At 43.4% G+C, this 24,727-nt stretch overlaps 1 protein-coding gene across 1 annotated transcript in view; it reads right to left on the bottom strand.

The window, feature by feature from the left end:
- The window catches only part of eys (EGF-like photoreceptor maintenance factor), a gene marked incomplete at its 5' end in the record, with an annotated part of 444,052 nt that overhangs the window by 169,084 nt on the left and 250,241 nt on the right, over window positions 1-24,727 (bottom strand). The window contains 6 exon segments of the mRNA XM_082972800.1: window positions 2,176-2,288; window positions 4,161-4,311; window positions 15,991-16,082; window positions 17,582-17,688; window positions 17,691-17,771; window positions 23,679-23,767. Of these exon segments, the coding sequence (XP_082828926.1) occupies window positions 2,176-2,288; window positions 4,161-4,311; window positions 15,991-16,082; window positions 17,582-17,688; window positions 17,691-17,771; window positions 23,679-23,767 (633 nt within the window).

The following is a 24,727-nucleotide window of genomic DNA, read 5'->3' as shown; positions in this document are numbered from 1 at the left end:
CAGCGATCCCACAGGAACCACAATCAATTCATTACTTACACAATGGGCAGATATTTAGGAATCTCAACATATAGGATGAGTCACAAAAGGCCGCCTATTCCCTACATAGTGCACAATGGCCTAATCCTATGGGCCCTGGTCAAATAGTAGGCTAGTGCACTAAATAGGGAACATGGTACCATTTTGTGACCAGCCCTAATTTAATCCACACACATACATCAGTAAGGGTTTTAACACAGTGTGTTGATTTATTAAGATCCCCATTAGGAAAGGGAAAGGCAAAGGCAAAGGGGGATACCTAGTCAGTTGTCCAACTGAATGTATTCAACTGAAATGTGTCTTCTGCATTTAACCCAACCCCTCTGAATCAGAGAGGTGCAGGAGTCATTTAACCCAACCCCTCTGAATCAGAGAGGTGCAGGAGTCATTTAACCCAACCCCTCTGAATCAGAGTGGTGCAGGAGTCATTTAACCCAACCCCTCTGAATCAGAGAAGTACAGGAGTCATTTAACCCAACCCCTCTGAATCAGAGAAGTACAGGAGTCATTTAACCCAACCCCTCTGAATCAGAGAGGTGCAGGAGTCATTTAACCCAACCCCTCTGAATCAGAGAGCCGACACCAATGACGACAGCTGGTCTTACTGGGGTCCGATCATGAAAAATACAGTACAGACAAAATACTTTACAATTTACATAGATTTAAAAACATGATCATATAGTGTCTGTGTGTGTGCATCTATTAGTTCCACATACATGTCAGTACATACACAGTAGGTCACATGGGGGAGAGGCGTTGTGCCGTGAGGTGTTGCTTTATTTGTTTTTTGAAACAAGGTTTGCTGTTCAGTTGTGCTTTTTAAGATGGAAGGGAGTTCCATGCACTCTGTAATGGCTCTGTAAAATACATGATGTTTCCTTGAATTTGTTCTGGACCTGGGGACTGTGAAAAGACCCCTGGTGGCATGTCTGATGGGGTAAGTGTGTGTGTCAGTGCTGTGTGTAAATTGACTATGCAAACAATTTGGAATTTCCAACACATTCATGTTTCTTATTAAAAAAAGAAGTGACGCAGTCATTCTCTCCTCAACTCTTAACCAAGAGAGACTGGCATGCATAGTATTTATATCAGCCCTCTGATTAAACTGAAGAGCAAGACATGCCGCTCTGTTCTGGGCAGGCTGCAGCTTAACTAGGTCTTTCTTTGCAGCACTGGACCACATGACTGGACAATAATCAAGATAAGATAAAACTAGAGCCTGCAGGACTTGATTTGTGGAGTGTGGTGTCAAAAAAGCAGAGCATCTCTTTGTGTGTGTCACAGTGAGTGCAGCAGCCCATCCAATCAACACGCTCCAATTAAGAACACTAAGAACAAGCCTTCAACCAATGGAACACCATTGTTCTACACCATTGTGTTCCATTCCATGGCTGTGGTGTTCAGAGAATGGTCACATCATATATTGACTGTGTAGGAGCCATTTTGGCCTGTTTATGTGTTGTGTATGTGTTGTCTGTCAAGAGTTTTGTACACTAGAGGGCACTATTTGTTGGGGTCATGGGACACGTGTGTGTGTGTATATAGGTAACACAGGTGACCAGGAAGGGTTATCACAGGTGAGGAGAGCACATGCAGTTATTACTGTATCACAGATACAGCTTATATAATGCATCTCTCTGCACTTTTTTTTTAATATGCTCAATAAATGAGAACTTCACCCCAAAAAGAGTAAAGTTTGGAAAGCTGATTTTTGTGGACATGTTATGGACAGCTCTCTCCTGTGCCAGTGGCAGGTCATAGGGAATCGCCACTACAGACTGTATCTACAGTTGGTGATACAACTGATGAAGGAATTTACCACACACTATAATGTTATAGCATTTTATATAAGGCTGTCCACCCACCCACACCTTGCATGTAAACATGCTTTGAGATTGTCAAAAATAATTGATGTCTGTATGCGCCTGTGTGCCTTTGTGAGTGTTTGAGCATGTGAGTGTGTCAATGTGTGAGTGTGTATGTGCCTGATACTTGCATGCATGTGCACGTATCCCAAGAGAAAAAATACAGTTCTTTATTTCTTCCAAACAGGAACACTGGAGGACAAATGGGCCCCAAAAGAGGGAAACAAATATTATTAAGTCCAGTGACTCTTTGAAAATCTAATTATTTTACCTGCAGTTATCTACGTTGCTGCCGGCAACGGCACTGGATGTGTAGAATCCCCGCAGCTTATTCATTTCAATTATTTCAATGCAGCCGGTGTAGTTGGAGAAGGGTTGGGCTCCCTTAGGGCGACAGAAACAATACTTTCTTAGACTGTTGATTTTAATAAGGTAGGCTACCAGGACACACATCACTACAATACTTTCTTAGACTGTTGATTTCAATAAGGTAGGCTACCAGGACACACATCACTACAATACTTTCTTAGACTGTTGATTTTAATAAAGTAGGCTACCAGGACACACATCACTACAATACTTTCTTAGACTGTTGATTTCAATAAGGTAGGCTACCAGGACACACATCACTACAATACTTTCTTAGACTGTTGATTTTAATAAGGTAGGCTACCAGGACACACATCACTGAAAAGTAATATACTGTAGAACTGACTGATGTTGTCAACATATTGGAAGGAACCTAATAACCAAGCCATCACTTTGTAGGAGTGTCACATTTTAGGCACAAGGATACTTGTATAACGTAATCCGTATCGCTATAGTAGTACAAGACCCTCTTTAGAACCTTGTCCATTGCATACGTTACATTATCCCTGACATACATTACATTATCCCTGACATACATGACATTATCCCTGACATACATGACATTATCCCTGACATACGTTACATTATCCCTGACATACATTACATTATCCCTGACATACATTACATTATCCGTGACATACGTTGCATTATCCCTGACATTAGTTACATTATCCCAGACATGCGTTACATTATCCCAGACATACGGTACATTATCCCTGACGCACAGTACAGTGCTGCACAGAAACCCAGCCTAAAACCCCAAACAGCAAGCAATGCAGGTGTAGAAGCACGGTGGCTAGGAAAAACTCCCTAGAAAGGCCAAAACCTAGGAAGAAACCTAGAGAGGAACCAGGCTATGAGGGGTGGCCAGTCCTCTTCTGGCTGTGCCGGGTGGAGATTATAACAGAACATGGCCAAGATGTTCAAATGTTCATAAATGACCAGCATGGTCAAATAATAGTAATATTAGTAAATAATAATAGGAGTACATTATCCCAGACATACATTACATTACCCCTGACATACATGACATTATTCCTGACATACATGACATTATCCCTGACATACATTACATTACCCTTGACATACGGTACATTATCCCTGGCATATGTTACATTATCCCTGCCACACGTTACATTATTCCTGACATATGTTACATTATCCCTGACATACGTTACATTATCCCTGACATATGTTACATTATCCCTGACATACGCTTCATTATCCCTGACATATGTTACATTATCCCTGACATATGTTACATTATCCCTGACATACGCTTCATTATCCCTGACATATGTTACATTATCCCTGACATATGTTACATTATCCCTGACATACGCTTCATTATCCCTGAGTCAGGTAATTCAATAACAGACACTCAGAGTTGTATGATGTCATACTGCAGCTATAGGGTGTGTCCCTCATTACCCCATACTCACTACATAGTGCACTACTTACTTTTGCCAAGGACCCATTTGGCTGTATTCAAAAGTGGTGCACTATATAGGGAATAGGGTGTTTTACACTATGCCTATGAAGAGTACTGGAGCAAATGGTATACAACAGGATTCTATGTAGTACAATAGAAGTACCAGAAACTGCTTATTATGTTAAACACTTGGGTATTATGTATGTAGTAAATTGCACTTCAATTACACTCCAAGGAGAGGAGGTTGTGTCAGCGACAAAAGAAAAAGAGCATGCACAATGCCTACAAAAAGTATAAAAATAAACACATTTACTGTTACAAAGTGGGATTAAAGGAGATTTTATTGGGATTTGATAGGGATTAAAATATATTTATATAGTATATCATTGAATAAAGTTGAAGACATCTACACATATTACTACCGATATGTATTGTCAGAAACCACACTAACTCACCTGATATGGCAGGTATTGACGAGGCAAGCCCCCTATAAACATATGGCTTGTTCTCTGTGTGGTGAGTCCTGACCAGTAGTTGCTGGGCTGGCTTCTGACTCTCTCATACCCAGACACAACCACCTCCGCTTCGCATGGCGCCAGGTGTTGTCTGTAGCAAATGTTCACAAGAAATATGTTCACAAGAACATTTTTAACAATAAATATGTTTACAGGAAATATGTTCACAAAAATATGTTCACAGAACATATCTTCACAGAACATATCTTCATAGAACATATGCTCACAAGAAATACAGAGGTTCTCAATATACATTTCCAAACCAGACATTTAAAAAAACAACTAAATGTCATATTGTATTATACTGTATTATTAGAAAACCAACATTTTTAAAGGGTTGTTTGCTTAATGAACGTAAATGTTCAAAACTAATGATGGTGTTTTACATAAATATCACCAATGGACATTATAAGGCTAAACTGCCTTATTGTAATAGGTTTCTATTAGGCTAGCCTGAGGAGTACACAATTACTTTAACAGCTTTCCTAATACTTATTTCATGACTGTTCTGCCTTCTTTAATATTTTCACACAGAAAACAGGTTGAGCTGAGTGAGAAGGATACTAATGAATAAGACCAGGGTTTACAAGGATACCGGGTATACACTATATATACAAAAGTATGTGGCCACCCCTTCAAATTTGTGGATTCGGCTATTTCAGCCACATCCATTGTTTACAGGTGTATACAATTGAGCACACAGCCATGCAATCTCCATAGACAAACATTTGGCAGTAGATTGGCCTCTGCCCTGCTAGAGCTGCCCCGGTCAACTGTAAGTGCTGTTGTTGTGAAGTGGAAATGTCTAGGAGCAAACAACGGCTCAGCTATGAATTGGTAGGCCACACAAGCTCACAGAAAGGGGCCGCTGAAAAGCGTAGTGCGTAAAAATCATCTGTCCTCAGTTGCAACACTCACTACCGATTTCCAAACTGCCTCTGGAAGCTACGTCAGCACAATAACCGTTCGTCGGGAGCTTCATGAAATGGGTTTTCATGGACGAGCAGCCGCACACAAACCTTGCATCACCATGCTCAATGCCAAGAGTCGGCTGGAGTGGTGTAAAGCTCGCCACCATTGGACTCTGGAGCAGTGGAAACGTGTTCTCTGGAGTGATGAATCACTCTTTACCATCTGGTAGTCTGATGGACGAATCTCGGTTTGGCGGATGCCAGGAGAATGCTACCTGCTCACATGTAAAGTGTTTTGGTGGAGGAGGAATAATGGTCTGGGGTTGTTTTTCATGGTTCAGGCCTAGGCCCCTTAGTTCCAGTGAAGGGAAATCGTAAAGCTACAGCATACTACAATGACATTCTAGACGATTCTGTGCTTCCAACTTTGTGGTAACAGTTTGGGGAAGGCCCTTTCCAGTTTCAGCATGACAATGCCCCCGTGCACAAAGCGAGGTACATACATAAATGGTTTGTCAAAATAGTTGTGGAAGAACTTGACTGGTCTGCACAGAGCCCTGACCTTAACTCCATCGAACACCATTGAGATTAATTGGAATGCCGACTGTGAGCCAGGCCTAATCGCCCAACATCAGTGCCCGACCTCACTAATGCTTGTGGCTGAATTGAAGCAAGTCCCTGCAGCAATGTTCCAACATCTAGTGGAAAGGCTTCCCAGAAGAATGGAGGCTGTTATAGCAGCAAAAGGGGGGACCAACTCCATATTAATGCCCATGATTTTGGAATGAGATGTTTGACGAGCTGGTATCCACATACGTTTGGTCCTGTAGTGTATATTGTATACTGCATTGAGTTGAATCTAGGATATTACCCCTCCGGACTAACGTTGTAGCTACGTGATACATACTGCAATACATCAACTTTCATTTAAACTTCTGGCTTGTACAGCCTAATGACGTTGAAACATATCCTTTTGAAAAATAAAAAAACTCCAGCACTTTGGTAATGTTGAACATCGTCCCACAATGTAATGGATCTCTTATAACTCATGTCTTGGGTGGATAGAGCTTCATCAGGGTTGCATCAAACACCAACATGGCCCCTTGACTTAATTAAGAGTCATGACGTGAGATGGCAGTGGTTAGATTGAAGCTGTGTTATAATTACCAGATGTTTTAAGAGGTTGTTTTAAGCTATACACTCATGTTGTGCATGCTGGATTTTGATTTGCATACGGCACAAGAAGCTCTTCACAAGCCATGACAAATTACATGTTTATGAACATGACCTAATCTGAAATGAATATTTATACTTAAAAGCTAAGAGACCAATGACATGTTTGTCTCCTGAATACAGAGAGCGACGCCAGCAGGTCATCTTATGGCTGCGGTTATGTTCCAAATGCCACCCTATTCCCTGTAAAGGGCACTACTTTCGACCAGGGCATACAGGGAATAGGGTGCCATTTGGGACTCGATAGTCTAGTTCCTATAGTGTCTTTTCTCTTCCACTTGATTTGAAATATGTCTCTGTTGATTGGATGCTCAACCGTGACAGAGTCACAAACAACATCCTCTCGTCTCCCTCCATCTTCAGCCAGCTATCCTCATTCATTTCAAAATGACACAGTTGGAGTGACATGTGAGAGGATATTGTAAGGAAAGCTTCCTCTGTCTGTCCGTCCGTCCGTTATGTCCGTCCGTCCCCCTCTCTCTCTCGCTCTCTCTCTCTCCCTCTCTCTCCCTCTTTCTCTCTCTCCCTCTCCCTCTCCCTCTCTCTCATTTACTTTCTCTCTCCCCCTCTCTTTCCATCTATTCATCCCTCCACCCAGCCCACTCCCCCTCTTTCACGTTCTCTCTCTTCAACTACAGGTGGTCATGCCTGCTAAGAGCAGCAAGGCTGACAGCATGGTTTGGAGGCTCATCATAACATTAAAGCACAAACACACAGGAACAGCGACATGATGTCTTAGACCTAGCTAATGTAATGTACATTCACATCAAACACAGCAACATGATGTCTTAGACCTAACTAATGTAATGTACATTCACATCAAACACAGGAACATGATGTCTTAGACCTAACTAATGTAATGTACATTCACATCAAACACAGGAACATGATGTCTTAGACCTAACTAATGTAATGTACATTCACATCAAACACAGGAACATGATGTCTTAGACCTAACTAATGTAATGTACATTCACATCGAACACAGGAGCAGCGACATGTTGTCTTAGACCTAACTAATGTAATGTACATTCACATCAAACACAGCAACATGATGTCTTAGACCTAACTAATGTAATGTACATTCACATCAAACACAGGAGCAGCGACATGTTGTCTTAGACCTAACTAATGTAATGTACATTCACATCAAACACAGCAACATGTTGTCTTAGACCTAACTAATGTAATGTACATTCACATCAAACACAAACTGAATCATATCATCACATCTATTCCCAATCTATGCTCCCAATCTAACACATTTTACCATAAATTAGGCCACTATAAATTGTTTATACATTCTCCATGTATAACAGAAATTGTACTGGTGATCGTTTATTTGGCAACCACTGACAAGGGGTTACCCTCCTGAGACACTCTGGTACCATCTACCCATTTGTCATCTAACCACATCCTCTCTACCCATATGTCATCTAACCACATCCTCTCTACCCATATGTCATCTAACCACATCCTCTCTACCCATATGTCATCTAACCACATCATCTCTACCCATATGTCATCTAACCACATCCTCTCTACCCATATGTCATCTAACCACATCCTCTCTACCCATTTGTCATCTAACCACATCATCTAACCACATCCTCTCTACCCATATGTCATCTAACCACATCCTCTCTACCCATGTCATCTAACCACATCCTCTCTACCCATATGTCATCTAACCACATCCTCTCTACCCATATGTCATCTAACCACATCCTCTCTACCCATTTGTCATCTAACCATATCCTCTCTACCCATATGTCATCTAACCACAGCCTGTCTACCCATGTCATCTAACCACATCCTCTCTACTCATTTGTCATCTAACCACATCCTCTCTACCCATATGTCATCTAACCACATCCTCTCTACCCATATGTCATCTAACCACATCCTCTCTACCCATATGTCATCTAACCACACCCTCTCTACCCATATGTCATCTAACCACATCCTCAATACCCATATGTCATCTAACCACATCCTCTCTACCCATATGTCATCTAACCACATCCTCTCTACCCATATGTTATCTAACCACATCCTCACTACCCATATTCTGACTTAGAATATGTGGACAACTACAAATACCTAGGTGTCTGGTTAGACTGTAAACTCTCCTTCCAGACTCACATCAAACATCTCCAATCCAAAGTTAAATCAAGAATTGGCTTCCTATTTCACAACAAAGCATCCTTCACTCATGCTGCCAAACTTACCCTCGTAAAACTGACCATCCTACCGATCCTCGACTTTGGCGATGTCATTTACAAAATAGCCTCCAATACCCTACTCAACAAACTGGATGCAGTCTATCACAGTGCCATCCGTTTTGTCACCAAAGCCCCATATACTACCCACCACTGCGACCTGTACGCTCTCGTTGGCTGGCCTTCGCTTCATAATCGTCGCCAAACCCACTGGCTCCAGGTCATCTACAAGACCCTGCTAGGTAAAGTCCCCCCTTATCTCCGCTCACTGGTCACCATAGCAGCACCCACCTGTAGCACGCGCTCCAGCAGGTATATCTCTCTGGTCACCCCCAAAGCCAATTCCTCCTTTGGCCGTCTCTCTTTCCAGTTCTCTGCTGCCAATGACTGGAACGAACTACAAAAATCTCTGAAACTGGAAACACTTATGTCCCTCACTAGCTTTAAGCACCACCTGTACATAGCCCATCTATAATTTAGCCCAAAAACTACCCCTTCCCCTACTGTATTTATTTATTTTATTTATTTTGCTCCTTTGCACCCCATTATCTCTATTTCTACTTTGCACTTTCTTCTACTACAAATCTACCATTCCAGTGTTTTACTTGCTATATTGTATTTACTTTGCCACCATGGACTTTTTTTTGCCTTTACCTCCCTTATCTCACCTCATTTGCTCATATTGCACATAGACTTATTTTTCTACTGTATTATTGACTGTTGTTGTATGTTGTCAAACTGCTTTGCTTTATCTTGGCCAGGTCGCAATTGTAAATGAGAACTTGTTCTCAACTTGCCTACCTGGTTAAATAAAGGTGAAATAAACATAAATAAAGAAATAAAATCTACCCATATGTCATCTAACCACATCCTCTCTACCCATATGTCATCTAACCACATCCTCTCTACCCATATGTCATCTAACCACATCCTCTCTACCCATGTCATCTAACCACATCCTCTCTACTCATATGTCATCTAACCACATCCTCTCTACCCATATGTCATCTAACCACATCCTCTCTACCCATATGTCATCTAACCACATCCTCTCTACTCATATGTCATCTAACCACATCCTCAATACCCATATGTCATCTAACCACATCCTCTCTACCCATATGTCATCTGATCACATCCTCAATACCCATACAGTATGTAATCTAACCACATCCTCAATACCCATATGTCATCTTACCACATCCTCTCTACCCATATGTCATCTAACCACATCCTCTCTACTCATATGTCATCTAACCACATCCTCTCTACCCATATGTCATCTAACCACATCCTCTCTACCCATATGTCATCTAACCACATCCTCTCTACTCATATGTCATCTAACCACATCCTCAATACCCATGTCATCTAACCACATCCTCAATACCCATATGTCATCTAACCACATCCTCAATACCCATATGTCATCTAACCACATCCTCTCTACCCATATGTCATCTAACTTCCTTCCCCTCTTCCTTCTCCTCTTCCTTCCCCTCCGCTCTTCCCTCCCCTCTTCCTTCCCCTCCCCTCTTCCTTCTCCTCCCCTCCTCCCCTCTTCCTTCCCCTCCTCCCTCTTCCTTCCCCTCCACCCTCTTCCTTCCCCCCCACCCTCTTCCTTCCCCTCCACCCTCTTCCTTCCCTTCCCCTCCCCTCCCCTCCTCCTTCCCCTCCTCCCTCTTCCTTCCCCTCCACCCTCCCCTCTTCCTTCCCCTCCTCCCTCCCCTCCCCTCTTCCTTCCCCATTTTCTTCCCCTCTTCCTTCCCCTATTCCCTCCCCTCCCCTCTTCCTTCCCCTCCCCTCTTCCTTCCCCTCCTCCTTCCCCTATCCCCTCCCCTCTTCCTTCCCCTCTTCCCTCCCCTCCCCTCTTCCTTCCGCTCCTGCTTCCCCTCTTCCTTCCCCTCTCCCCTCCCCTCTTCAGACACCTTGTGCGTTTTGGAGTCGGACAATCAGCCTGCTCTGGACTAGAGCCTGAGCCATCACTGAGCTGATCCGTGAGGATCCACTGGGAGATTTCCAAAGCTAATTCAGCCCCTTTTCCAAACAACAGGGGAGAGGAGATAATTACCTGATTCTGGGATAACTATGTGCAGCTGGAGGGTACTCTGTCCACAGATGTGCTTCCCCTTCCTCCCTCTTTCATTCCATTCCTCTATCCCTCCCTCCCTGGTGCCTACTGATATCCCCTCGTCGAGGGGAGGGAGGGAAGGATGGAGAGAGGGAGGGAGGTCTAGGAAGCAATCAACCCTGATTTGTTAAACCTGTCATTTGCAGGCTGGCTGTGTGGCGTTTGGTGGCTGTGGCACAAACTATCGGGGTGCGAGAGAGGAGAGGGAGCGAGAGAGAGAGACCCAGGGCTACCTAAGTCCTTCCTCCAGAGCCAACATGGATAGAGAGAGATGGAGGATGTGGAGGGAGGGAGGATGTAGAGGAGGGAGGTGGTTAATTTAGGATCACTCTGCCAGAGAAAGAGGACTGCCTGGCCTCCAGCCAGAGGGCACCAGGCCCCTCAGACAGACAGAGTCCTTGAGAAGCATTACAAATGGCATCCTATTCCTTATTTAGTGCACTACTTTGGTCAAAAGTACTGGACTATGTAGGGAATAGAGTTTCATTTGGGACACAAACCTTCAGAAACCATGCAGCCCCAGTCTCTGGGGATTTCTATTAAACATATTGAAATTTGTCTTCGACGGGAAGATCTATTAAAATGTTAAAAGGTTATAATGAAGCAGGCTGGTGGACAGGTGAGTGAAGCAGTGATGTTGGGGATAGATAGAGGGAAGGAGACCCATCCTTGTCCCAGTGGTGGCTCTGTCTATGGATCGAACAGAGATGGAGGCTGTGGTCATCAGCCCATCACTAAAGATTTGCTTTAGTCGAGGTGAAGCTTGGAGACCTGTTTTCTCCTCTTCCTCTTCCCTCCCTCTGTCTCTACACTGGTTATGCCAGCTCTCCCTCTCCCTCTTCCCTCTCTCTGTCTCTACACTGGTTATGCCAGCTCTCCCTCTCCCTCTTCCCTCTCTCTGTCTCTACACTGGTTATGCCAGCTCTCCCTCCCCCTCTTCCCTCTCTCTGTCTACACTGGTTATGCCAGCTCTCCCTCTTCCCTCCCTCTGTCTCTACACTGGTTATGCCAGCTCTCCCTCTCCCTCTCCCTCTTCCCTCTCTCTGTCTCTACACTGGTTATGCCAGCTCTCCCTCCCCCTCTTCCCTCTCTCTGTCTCTATACTGGTTATGCCAGCTCTCCCTCTTCCCTCCCTCTGTCTCTACACTGGTTATGCCAGCTCTCCCTCTCCCTCTCTCTGTCTCTACACTGGTTGTGCCAGCTCTCCCTCTTCCCTCCCTCTGTCTCTACACTGGTTATGCCAGCTCTCCCTCTTCCCTCTCTCTGTCTCTACACTGGTTATGCCAGCTCTCCCTCTCCCTCTCTCTGTCTCTACACTGGTTATGCCAGCTCTCCCTCTCCCTCTCTCTGTCTCTACACTGGTTATGCCAGCTCTCCCTATTCCCTCTCTCTGTCTCTACACTGGTTATGCCAGCTCTCCCTCTCCCTATTCCCTCTCTCTGTCTCTACACTGGTTATGCCAGCTCTCCCTATTCCCTCTCTCTGTCTCTACACTGGTTATGCCAGCTCTCCCTCTCCCTCTCTCTGTCTCTACACTGGTTATGCCAGCTCTCCCTCTCCCTTCCTCTGTCTCTAATCAGAAACTGTGGATTGATGGCAGCATTCACGCAAAACTGAAAGCGCGAACCACTGCATTTAATCATGGCAAGGCTCCTAGAAACATGACCGAATACAAACAGTGTAGTTATTCCCTCCGTAAGGCAATCAAACAAGCAAAGCGTCAGTAGAGAGACAAAGTGGAGTCGCAATTCAACGGATTCAGACACGAGACATATGTGGCAGGGTCTACAGACAATCACGGATTACAAAAAGAAAACCAGCCTCGTCACAGACATCGACGTCTTGCACCCAGACAAATTAAACAACTTCTGTGCGCTTTGAGGACAATACATTGCCACCGACACGGCCCGCTACCATAGACTGCGGGCTCTCCTTCTCCATGGCCGACGTGAGTAAAACATTTAAATGTGTTAACCCTCGCAAGGCTGCCGGCCCAGACGGCATCCCTAGCCGCGTCCTCAGAACATGCGCAGACCAGCTGGCTGGTGTGTTTACGGATATATTCAATCAATCCCCATCCCAGTCTGCTGTCCCCACAAGCTTCAAAATGGCCCCCATTGTTCCTGTTCCCAAGAAAGCTAAGGAAACTGAACTAAATGACTATTGCCCCGTAGCACTCACTTCTGTCATCATGAAGTGCTTTGAGAGACTAGTCAAGGATCATATACCCTACCTGACACCCTAGACCCACTCCAATTTGCTTACCGTCCCATTAGGTCCACAGACGACGCAATCGCCATCACACTGCCCTATCCCATCTGGACAAGAGGAATACCTATGTAAGAATGTTGTTCATTGACTACAGCTCAGCATTCAACACCATAGTACCCTCCAAACTCATTATTAAGCTTGAGACCCTGTGCAACTGGGTCCTGGACTTTCTGACGGGCCACCCCCAGGTGGTGAAGGTAGGAAACCACATCTCCACCCCGCTGATCCTCAATACTGGGGCTCCAGAAGGGTGCGTTCTTAGCTTCTCCCTGTTCACCCATGACTGCGTGCCCATGCACGCTTCCAACACAATCATCAAGTTTGCAGACGACACTACAGTGCATCACCGAGGGCAAACTACCTGCCCTCCAGGACACCTACAGCACCTGATGTCACAGGAAGGCCTGATTACCAACAACGACGAGACGGCCTACAGGGAGGAGGTGAGGGCCCTCGGAGTGTGGTGTCAGGAAAATAACCTCACACTCAACGTCAACAAAACAAAGGAGATGATTGTGGACTTCAGGAAACAGCAGAGGGAGCACCCCCCTATCCACATCGACGGGACAGTAGTGGAGAAGGTGGAAAGTTTTAAGTTCCTCGGCGTACACATCACGGACAAACTGAAATGGTCCACCCACACAGACAGCATGGTGAAAAAGGCGCAACAGCGCCTCTTCAACCTCAGGAGGCTTAAGAAATGCGTCTTGTCAACTAAAACCCTCACAAACTTTTACAGATGCACAATTGAGAGCATCCTGTCGGGCTGTATCACTGCCTGGTACGGAAACTGAACTGCTCTCAACCGCAAGGCTCTCCAGATGGTAGTGCGGTCTGCACAACGCATCACCGAGGGCAAACTACCTGCCCTCCAGGACACCTACAGCACCGGATGTCACAGGAAGGCCAAAAAGATAATCAAGGACAACAACCACCCGAGCCACTGCCTGTTCGCCCCGCTTTCATCCAGAAGGCGAGGTCAGTACAGGTGCATCAAAGCTGGGACCAAGAGACTGAAAAACAGCTTCTCTCTCAATGCCATCAGACTGATAAACAGCCATCACTAACATAGAGAGGCTGCTGCCAACATACAGACTCAAATCACTGGCCACTTTAATAAATAGATTTAATAAAGGTATCACTAGTCACTTTAAATAATGTTTACATATCCTACATTGCTCATCTCATATGTATTGTAACAACCCTGGGTTTATAAGCTCGGAAATCGACTCTGCCGTTCAAACATGCTTTTGCGGCACAGTCGATAGCGCGCTGGACTTCGGGCTAGAAGGTCGAGGGTTCGAGACCTGCTCCCTGCTGTTTCATTACATTGGTGTCAGAAGTGATCGGACCTTGCATCCACGACAGTGCGTGTGCTTGGCCGGTGAGAGCGTTCCTGTAAGACGTAGAGTTGCAAGCTAGCGCGAGGACGCGCCCTTTGAAAGGAGGGAGTAGTGTAACGACCCTGGGTTTAGAGCGCGGAAATCGACTCTGCCTTCGAACATGCTTTTGCGGCACAGTCGATAGCGCGCTGGACTTCGGGCTAGAAGGCTAAGGGTGCGAGACCTGCTCCCTCCCTGTTTCATTACAGTATGTATATACAGTATTTTATACCATCTATTGTATCTTGCCTATGCCGCACGGCCATCGCGCATCCATATATTTATATTTAACATATTCTTATTCCATCTTCTTACATTGTGTGTGTATAACGTAGTCATTGTGAATGTGTTATATTACATGTTAGATATTACTGCATTGTCGGAACTAGAAGCACAAACATTTCGCTCCACTCGCATTAACATCTGCTAACAATGTGTATGTTACCAATACAATTTGATTTGATTATGCCAGCTCTCCCTCTTCCCTCCTTCTGTCTCTACCCCGATTATGCCAGCTCTCCCTCTCTCTGTCTCTACACTGGTTATGCCAGCTCTCTATCTTGCCAGGGTGTGTTAGGGGCTGCTGCCAGGGCGTAATGATGGATTTGTGCTGCTGTTGCATTTTCAAGTGATGCTAGTTTTTATTCAATTGAAAAACAGACATGACAGATTAATACACTTAAAATGAAGAATTGGCAGGGGATCAAGTCACAGCCAGCAGCCCTTAGCCTTAAATGAGAAATATTTTGAAGCTGCAGGGCCACTTTTATTACTTTAGAGCACTGATCAGTTTATCATTTTGAAACTGCCTAACTCTTGTCATTCACTTGAGATATTGTATTTTGACACCCCAAAACAACTTAGGAACATATTGGGCATATCTATCAGCACAAATTCATATCTCAAGCTAATTCTATGAGACTTATGATGTTGTATTTACCATGTCATTGCAAGTTTGGAAACCATTTTGGTGATTCTTTAGGCCTACAGGTATAATGCTTTGTTACAACTTGTTTTAACCATGTACCAGCCTCTATGGAGTAGGCTTATGTTTTCATTAAAGGCACAATGTAGTCAAAAACTGGATTTTTCTGTGTTTTATATACATTTCCACACAATGAGGTTGGAATAAGACTGTGAAATTGTGAAAATTATGATAATGCCCTTTTAGTGTAAGAGTTGTTTGAAAAGATCGCCTGAAATTTCAGCCTGCTTTGGTGGGATGGAGTTTTGGCCTGCCTGGTGACATCACCAAGCGTAAATTAGTTAATAGACCAACAAGAAAGAGAGTTCCAAACCACTCTGCCAATAACAGCTGGTTTTCAGTTTCCCCTCCCCACTCAGACCACTCCCAGGCAGTCCTAGCAAAATTATTGCTTGAGAAATTGCTCTTTGCTTAGAATTTTGAATTGAAAACAAATCACAGTAAGGTACTTAATTGTTACCAAGAAATGATTAGATATTGAGATGAAAACGGTTTCATTGGACCTTAAAGAGGCAGTTTCCCAGACATAGATAAAGCCTTGTCCTGATTCTCCATTCAAAACACTTTTTTTTTCCAGGACTAGGTTTATTCTGTATGGGGAAAGCGGCCCAACATCTCTAAGAAAGTAAACCCACCTGACGTAGACGATGTATGGATTGCTGTCGTCAACACGGATGGATGTATTGATCCTTCTGATACCTTCCTCTCGGTTACAGGAGAAGACATACTGAAACAGTACAGAGAAAAAACAGTCTACATGGTGCATCAGAACAGGGTGATGATAATAGTCTGCTACATGGTGCATCAGAACAGGGTGATGATAATAGTCTGCTACATGGTGCATCAGAACAGGGTGATGATAATAGTCTGCTACATGGTGCATCAGAACAGGGTGATGATAATAGTCTGCTACATGGTGCATCAGAACAGGGTGATGATAATAGTCTGCTACATGGTGCATCAGAACAGGGTGATGATAATAGTCTGCTACATGGTGCATCAGAACAGTTTGATGATAATAGTCTGCTACATGGTGCATCAGAACAGGTTGATGATAATAGTCTGCTACATCAGAACAGGGTGATGATAATAGTCTGCTACATGGTACATCAGAACAGGGTGATGATAATAGTCTGCTACATCAGAACAGGGTGATGATAATAGTCTGCTACATGGTACATCAGAACAGGGTGATGATAATAGTCTGCTACATGGTGCATCAGAACAGGGTGATGATAATAGTCTGCTACATGGTACATCAGAACAGGGTGATGATAATAGTCTGCTACATCAGAACAGGGTGATGATAATAGTCTGCTACATGGTGCATCAGAACAGGTTGATGATAATAGTCTGCTACATCAGAACAGGGTGATGATAATAGTCTGCTACATGGTACATCAGAACAGGGTGATGATAATAGTCTGCTACATCAGAACAGGGTGATGATAATAGTCTGCTACATGGTACATCAGAACAGGGTGATGATAATAGTCTGCTACATCAGAACAGGGTGATGATAATAGTCTGCTACATGGTACATCAGAACAGGGTGATAATAATAGTCTGCTACATGATGCATCAGATCAGGGTGATGATAATAGTCTGCTACATGGTACATCAGAACAGGGTGATGATAATAGTCTGCTACATGATGCATCAGAACAGGGTGATGATAATAGTCTGCTACATGGTACATCAGAACAGGGTGATGATAATAGTCTGCTACATGATGCATCAGATCAGGGTGATGATAATAGTCTGCTACATAGCGCATCAATTGTTTGGGAAAAAACATAGCACAAAGCACTATGGTCCACAAAACATGCACAATTCTAGGATGTATCAGCCGATAGGCAGTAGAGTACTGTAAACAACAATGAAACAGAAAATAATCAGACTTCATAGAGACTAGAAACATAGAGGCTGTGTCCCAAACATGACCCTATTCCCTATGTAGTCTGTTGGCCAGAGCCCATAGGGCATCCCATAGCAGATCTAGAGAATAGGGTGCCATTTTGGACAAAACCTTTATCTTTCAAGTTTCAAGTTGATGAGTCATATGGGCCCTGGTCAAAAGTAGTGCACTAAATAGGGAATAGTGCGCCATTTGGGACAAATCCTTTATCTTTCACGTTTGAAGTTGTTGAGTCTCATGAGCCCTGGTCAAAAGAAGTGCACTATATAGGGAATAGGGTGCCATTTGCTACTCAGAAAAAGCCTCACCTGTAGCATTCCCTCCTGGATGAAGAGTTTCATGAAAAAGAAGCCCCTGTTCACTGCTCCTTGGTCCACGTACAGGATGGTCCCCTGGGCCTCCTGGGTCTGAAACTCACAGTGATGTTGTTGTTGGCACCAAGGTCTATGCCCTCAAACTCCAAGTAGGAATTACCAGAGTACTGGACATAGCTGGAGTCTGGAGATGGGAAAGGGGGTGGGAGAGAGACGGGGAGATGAAGGGCAACTTAGAAAAGTGTAATATTTCATAAATCTTTCAACACCCTCACAGTACAGAGCACTGAGAAATTGGCTATTGTGTCGAAGGTATTAATCTATAGAAGTGATGATTTTATCTCCTAAATATTGTCTGTATCTTACTGATGATTTTTTCTCCTAAATATTGTCTGTATCTTAAGGGGAGGCAGGTAGCCTAGTGGTTGGAGCGTTGGGCCAGTAACCAAAAGGTTGCTAGATCGAATCCCTGAGCTGACAAGGTAAAAATATGTCGTTCTTCCCCTGAACAAGGCAGTTAACCCTGTTCCTAGGCTGGCATTGTAAATAAGAATTTGTTCTTAACTGACTTCCCTAGTTAATATAAATCAATACTGTGTTCCTGCATAGAGTGTTGAAACAGTTGAAGTTGAAAGTTTACATACACCTTAGCCAAATACATTTAAACTCAGTTTTTCATTGTCCATTTGGAAAACGCATTTGCGACCAAGCTTTAACTTCCTGACTGATCTTGAGATGTTGCTTCAATATATCCACATACTTTTCCTCCCTCATGATGCCATCTATTTTGTGCACCAGTCCCTCCTGCAGCAAAGCACCCCACAACATGATGCTGCCACCCCCGTGCTTCACGACTTGCAAGCCTCCACATTTTTCCTCCAAACATCAGTCCAGATGACATTTCTCCAAATAGTACAATCTTTGTCCCCATGTTCAGTTGCAAACCGTAGTCTGGCTTTTTTATGGCGGTTTTGGAGCAGTGGCTTCTTCCTTGCTGAGCGGCCTTTCAGGTTGTGTCGATATAGGACTCGTTTTACTGTGAATATAGATACTTTGGACCTGTTTCCTCCAGCATCTTCACAAGGTCCATTGCTGTTGTTCTGTGAGTGATTTGCACTTTTCGCACCAAAGTACGTTCATCTCTAGGAGACACAACGCGTCTCCTTCCTGAGCGGTATGACGGCTGCGTGGTCCCATGGTGTTTATACTTGCGTACTATTGTTTGTACAGATGAACGTGGTACCTTTAATTTTTTCTGAGGTCTTGGCTGATTTCTTTTGTTTTTCCCATGATGTCAAGCAAAGACGCATTGAGTTTGAAGGTAGGCCTTGAAATACATACACAGGTACACCTCCATTTGACTCAAATGATGTCAATTAGCCTATCGGAAGGTTCTAAAGCCATGACATCATTTTCTGGAAATTTCCAAGCTGTTTAAAGGCACAGTCAACTTAGTGAACTTCTGACCCACTGGAATTGTGAAACAGTGAATTATAAGTGAAATAATCTGTCAAAAAAATGGTTGGAAAAATGACTTGGTGTCATGCACAAAGTAGATGTCCTAACCGACTTGCCAAAACTACAGTTTGTTGACAAGAAATGGAGTGGAGTGGTTGAAAAAGGAGTTTTAATGACTCCAACCTAAGTGTATGTAAACTTCTGACTTCAACTGTATATGAAAACTGTCTGATTGGTATGCCACTATTCAGCTGCGATTCAACACGTCATCCCTATTGAGTTTGTCAGTCTATGAAGCAGCGCCAGGGGGTCTGCAAATTTAATTCTAGAGGGGCAAAATGATAAAAAAAAGGACCCTTCAACTGAGTGTGTGATGTTACAACGCCAGCCTTGAAATGTAATTACGCTCCATAGAGTGTTCTAGGATACCTCCCAAATGGAACGCTCTTCTGTATATAGTGCACTACATTTGATCAAAAGTAGTGCACTATATAGGGAATAGGGTACCATTTGAGACGGAGCCTTAGTGTTCTTCATAGAAATATGAAATATGGATCTGAACAGAAATAATGTATCAAAGGCTTCTGATTGTGATTGCCCCTCCTACAGAGTGTCAGGGGAGGCAGGGAGCTGTGTTTCTTCACTGGTATACCATGAATAACAAAATATATAGGCCTCCTACAAATCTCCTTACATGAGTCACTTATGTGTTATCTTGTGGTGCCAATACATAGACTGTATGGCACCTGTCACTGAATGCATATTTTGGAGGCTCATTATAAAATCTTTATCTCGCTGCTAAACTCACTCAGACTCAATGCATTAGTCGTGGTTGGAGTTTTAACTGTACAATAGTTACATCAACATTGGCTGCCACTACCTACTGTGAAAACATCATATGGAACGGATTACTTAGTCCCAGAATGCAGAGGAATTCATTAACATTTTATTTATTGTCCAGGGTGAAGATCTTTTCCTCAAAGCTAAGATGTAAAATGTCTGCAGGAGTCACGGATCAATTCAAGCCCTCTCGCTGTTAAATGCTGTCAGACATCCCGGTCTACCCTCTTTCAAAGCCATGTCTCCCTCTAACTGCAAGTCCTTTATGAATATTAGGGCCTGTAATTGTCCAGCACTGAACACTGATTAAAAGGAAAGAGGAAAACCTCACAGCTGGAAACACAAGCCATCACAATTCTAGATCAACTAGGTCTGCATCCCAAATGTCACCCTACTGCCTATATCGTGCACTACTTTTGACCAGAGCCCCATTGGAATATAGGGAATAGGGTGCCATTTGCGATGCACACTAGGAGTTATGAAATGTGGCCCTACCCTGCCTATAATGAGGTAGGGACGAGGGTGGACCGTAGCCTTGGTGTGTCTTGTATTTGTCTCTAATTGGCAGGGTATATGGAAATATTAGCTTTATTCATCGCAGGTGACAAGGTGATCATCGTTTCTTTATGCTTTTCTCAGTGCAGGTGTGGAACGGAGATGGGCTTTTACCATCTAAACATGCGTACACTACAAAAAAACCTTACGGTAATCAAACTGGGGTAGAAAATGATTCACAACAAGTGCAAACATGGACATGGTTATTGTCTGAATATTTACTAAAGCAGATAGATTCAAGCAAGAACACTCAACACAAAGGATATGTAGCTCTTCTAATTCACTTAGGAGACTGACTATCCACAAGCCAGACTGTACAGTACAGTATGAAGACAATGGCTAAGGACATACAGATGGTAACTGAGAGAGATTGATTAGTCTGCATTCACCAGAGCGGAATTAAAGCCAGGGTGGAGTTCCTGGAAAGAAAATGATGATATGAAAATCCACTGTGCTGGTGCTCTCCAATGGGTAAACACTATAGGGCCATGGAAACTTGGTAGAAGCTGCTCTTAGAGAAATGCTTTCTGTTGACCTGCAGAAAAACTTAAAGCATGATGGGAATAAATTTTTCCATCAATGCACTCTTGAAGAATTATGATATGTTTGGAAACGTATTTATGAGGAAGGACTGTTGACAGATTTCATAAGAGGGAAAACATTTCTGCTGTATGACCCTAAATACTGTAGTCTTTAGAAACACATACACCGCTAATAAAATCACACATTAACAGCATAGACCCTTTCATCTCTGTGAATGAAAAAATATATTGTCCTGCGATTGTTAAAAGCCCTCACACCTCTTCCATTTATGGGTTGTAAAGGGGTAAATAGGATTGCTTTGCTACAAGCCGTGAAGCATGTAAATGACACAATATACTGAAGGTAGAGAGGCGGAGAAAAGAGAAGAAGCCTGGCTGAAAGGAATTTAATCATACAACTTTATTACATGGTTCATTGTATAGCATGATATTCTGCTTTATATCATCCGTGTCAGTAAGGCAATTATGGGACATTTCAGGAAGGCTTGTTCTAATGCCTGGAAGTTTATTGAGGGTAGTGACGCAGACCGTTTTAAGAGACTGACTCAGACTCCAGTAATTTGGGGCAGAGAGAGCATTAGAGAATCTCATCATGCTTTATGTACTGCATTTCTCGTTTGCGACAAACGTTGCTATTTGTTGACAAAAATAGCCCCACCCCATCTGAAAACCCCTGTTATAATCATATTCGCTCCCTAATACACCTGTATTGTAGTTCTTCTATTTCTTCTTTTCACTGTTAAATGGCTACACCTCAGAAATCAGACAGATCACTGTTAAATGGCTACACCTCAGAAATCAGCCAGATCACTGTTAAATGGCTACACCTCAGAAATCAGACAGCCAGATCACTGTTAAATGGCTACACCTCAGAAATCAGACAGCCAGATCACTGTTAAATGGCTACACCTCAGAAATCAGACAGACAGATCACTGTTAAATGGCTACACCTCAGAAAATAGACAGCCAGATCACTGTTAAATGGCTACACCTCAGAAATCAGACAGATCACTGTTAAATGGCTACACCTCAGAAATCAGACAGACAGATCACTGTTAAATGGCTACACCTCAGAAATCAGCCAGATCACTGTTAAATGGCTACACCTCAGAAATCAGACAGATCACTGTTAAATGGCTACACCTCAGAAATCAGCCAGATCACTGTTAAATGGCTACACCTCAGAAATCAGACAGACAGATCACTGTTAAATGGCTACACCTCAGAAATCAGCCAGATCACTGTTAAATGGCTACACCTCAGAAATCAGACAGATCACTGTTAAATGGCTACACCTCAGAAATCAGACAGACAGATCACTGTTAAATGGCTACACCTCAGAAATCAGCCAGATCACTGTTAAATGGCTACACCTCAGAAATCAGCCAGATCACTGTTAAATGGCTACACCTCAGAAATCAGAAAGACAGATCACTGTTAAATGGCTACACCTCAGAAATCAGCCAGATCACTGTTAAATGGCTACACCTCAGAAATCAGACAGATCACTGTTAAATGGCTACACCTCAGAAATCAGACAGACAGATCACTGTTAAATGGCTACACCTCAGAAATCAGACAGATCACTGTTAAATGGCTACACCTCAGAAATCAGCCAGATCACTGTTAAATGGCTACACCTCAGAAATCAGACAGATCACTGTTAAATGGCTACACCTCAGAAATCAGACAGATCACTGTTAAATGGCTACACCTCAGAAATCAGACAGACAGATCACTGTTAAATGGCTACACCTCAGAAATCAGACAGATCACTGTTAAATGGCTACACCTCAGAAATCAGCCAGATCACTGTTAAATGGCTACACCTCAGAAATCAGACAGCCAGATCACTGTTAAATGGCTACACCTCAGAAATCAGACAGATCACTGTTAAATGGCTACACCTCAGAAATCAGACAGATCACTGTTAAATGGCTACACCTCAGAAATCAGACAGACAGATCACTGTTAAATGGCTACACCTCAGAAATCAGACAGATCACTGTTAAATGGCTACACCTCAGAAATCAGACAGCCAGATCACTGTTAAATGGCTACACCTCAGAAATCAGACAGCCAGATCACTGTTAAATGGCTACACCTCAGAAATCAGACAGCAAGATCACTGTTAAATGGCTACACCTCAGAAATCAGACAGCAAGATCACTGTTAAATGGCTACACCTCAGAAATCAGACAGCCAGATCACTGTTAAATGGCTACACCTCAGAAATCAGACAGCCAGATCACTGTTAAATGGCTACACCTCAGAAATCAGACAGCCAGATCACTGTTAAATGGCTACACCTCAGAAATCAGACAGCCAGATCACTGTTAAATGGCTACACCTCAGAAATCAGACAGACAGATCACTGTTAAATGGCTACACCTCAGAAAATAGACAGCCAGATCACTGTTAAATGGCTACACCTCAGAAATCAGACAGATCACTGTTAAATGGCTACACCTCAGAAATCAGACAGATCACTGTTAAATGGCTACACCTCAGAAATCAGCCAGATCACTGTTAAATGGCTACACCTCAGAAATCAGACAGATCACTGTTAAATGGCTACACCTCAGAAATCAGCCTCTTTTAGGTTGTTGTCGTGATTTATAGAGCTGCTAGAAGCGAGACCTCTATAAATATCAGTTAGACTTTGAGCCCCAATAGACCAACATGTTTGATCTGACGGAGGGTGGCCTCCAGGGTAGATGGGCTAACCTTAACACCCCCCTCCGTCTGACTCTCCTTCTCTCTGGGCAGTAATAGGATCAATACCCTGAGGAGAAAGAAAAGACAGAGACTTATCAGGGAGAGAGAGATAATTATCAGGAAAAGAGAGAGAATTATCAGGAAGAAAGAGAGAGGGAGAATTATCAGGAAGCGAGAGAGAGGGAGAATTATCAGGGAGAGAGAGGGAGAATTTTCAGGGAGAGAGAGAAAGAGAGAATTATCAGGGAGAGAGAGAGAGAGAGAGAAAGAGAGAATTATCAGGGAGAGAGAGAGAAAGAGAGAATTATCAGGGAGAGAGAGAGAATTATCAGGAAGAAAAAGAGAGGGAGAATTATCAGGAAGCGAGAGAGGGGGAGAATTTTTAGGGAGAGAGAGAGATAATTATCAGGAAGAGAGAGAGAATTATCAGGAAGAGAGAATTGAGAGGGAGAATTATCAGGAAGCGAGAGAGAGAGAGAATTATCAGGAAGCGAGAGAGAGAGAGAGAGAGAGAGAGAGAGAGAGAAAGAAAGAGAGAATTATCAGGGAGAGAGAGAAAGAGAGAATTATCAGGGAGAGAGAAAGAGAGAGAAATAAATAATTATCAGGGAGAGAGAGAGAGAGAAAGAGAGAATTATCAGGGAGAGAGAGAGAGAAAGAGAGAATTATCAGGGAGAGAGAGAGAGAAAGAAAGAATTATCAGGGAGAGAGAGAGAGAGAAAGAGAGAATTATCAGGGAGAGAAAAAGAGAATTGACTGTGATCTGAGAATTAATGAGGATAAATGCAAGCCAACAACGGTGTGCTCTCTCCCTCTCTCTCCCCGCTCTCCCTCCCTCCCTATTCAGTCCCTGACAATAGGGTTTGCCAATGCTGATGATGGAAAATTACCCCTCAGAGACAAAGCCATTCATTAATTTTAAAGCCCTTGTTTGGTCTGATGTAGGCTTTGATGCAGTCTGAGGCTGGTGTGTGTGCACGCACGTGTGTGTGTTCGTGCGTGGCTGCTAACTGCTGCCACGAGGCAG

This window comes from Salmo salar, chromosome 01 (assembly GCF_965601325.2).
Source record: "Salmo salar chromosome 01, fSalSal1, whole genome shotgun sequence".
Taxonomy (NCBI): Eukaryota; Metazoa; Chordata; class Actinopteri; order Salmoniformes; family Salmonidae; genus Salmo; species Salmo salar.
Note: the sequence above shows the minus strand (reverse complement) of the source record. Positions and strands in the feature narration are given on the sequence as shown.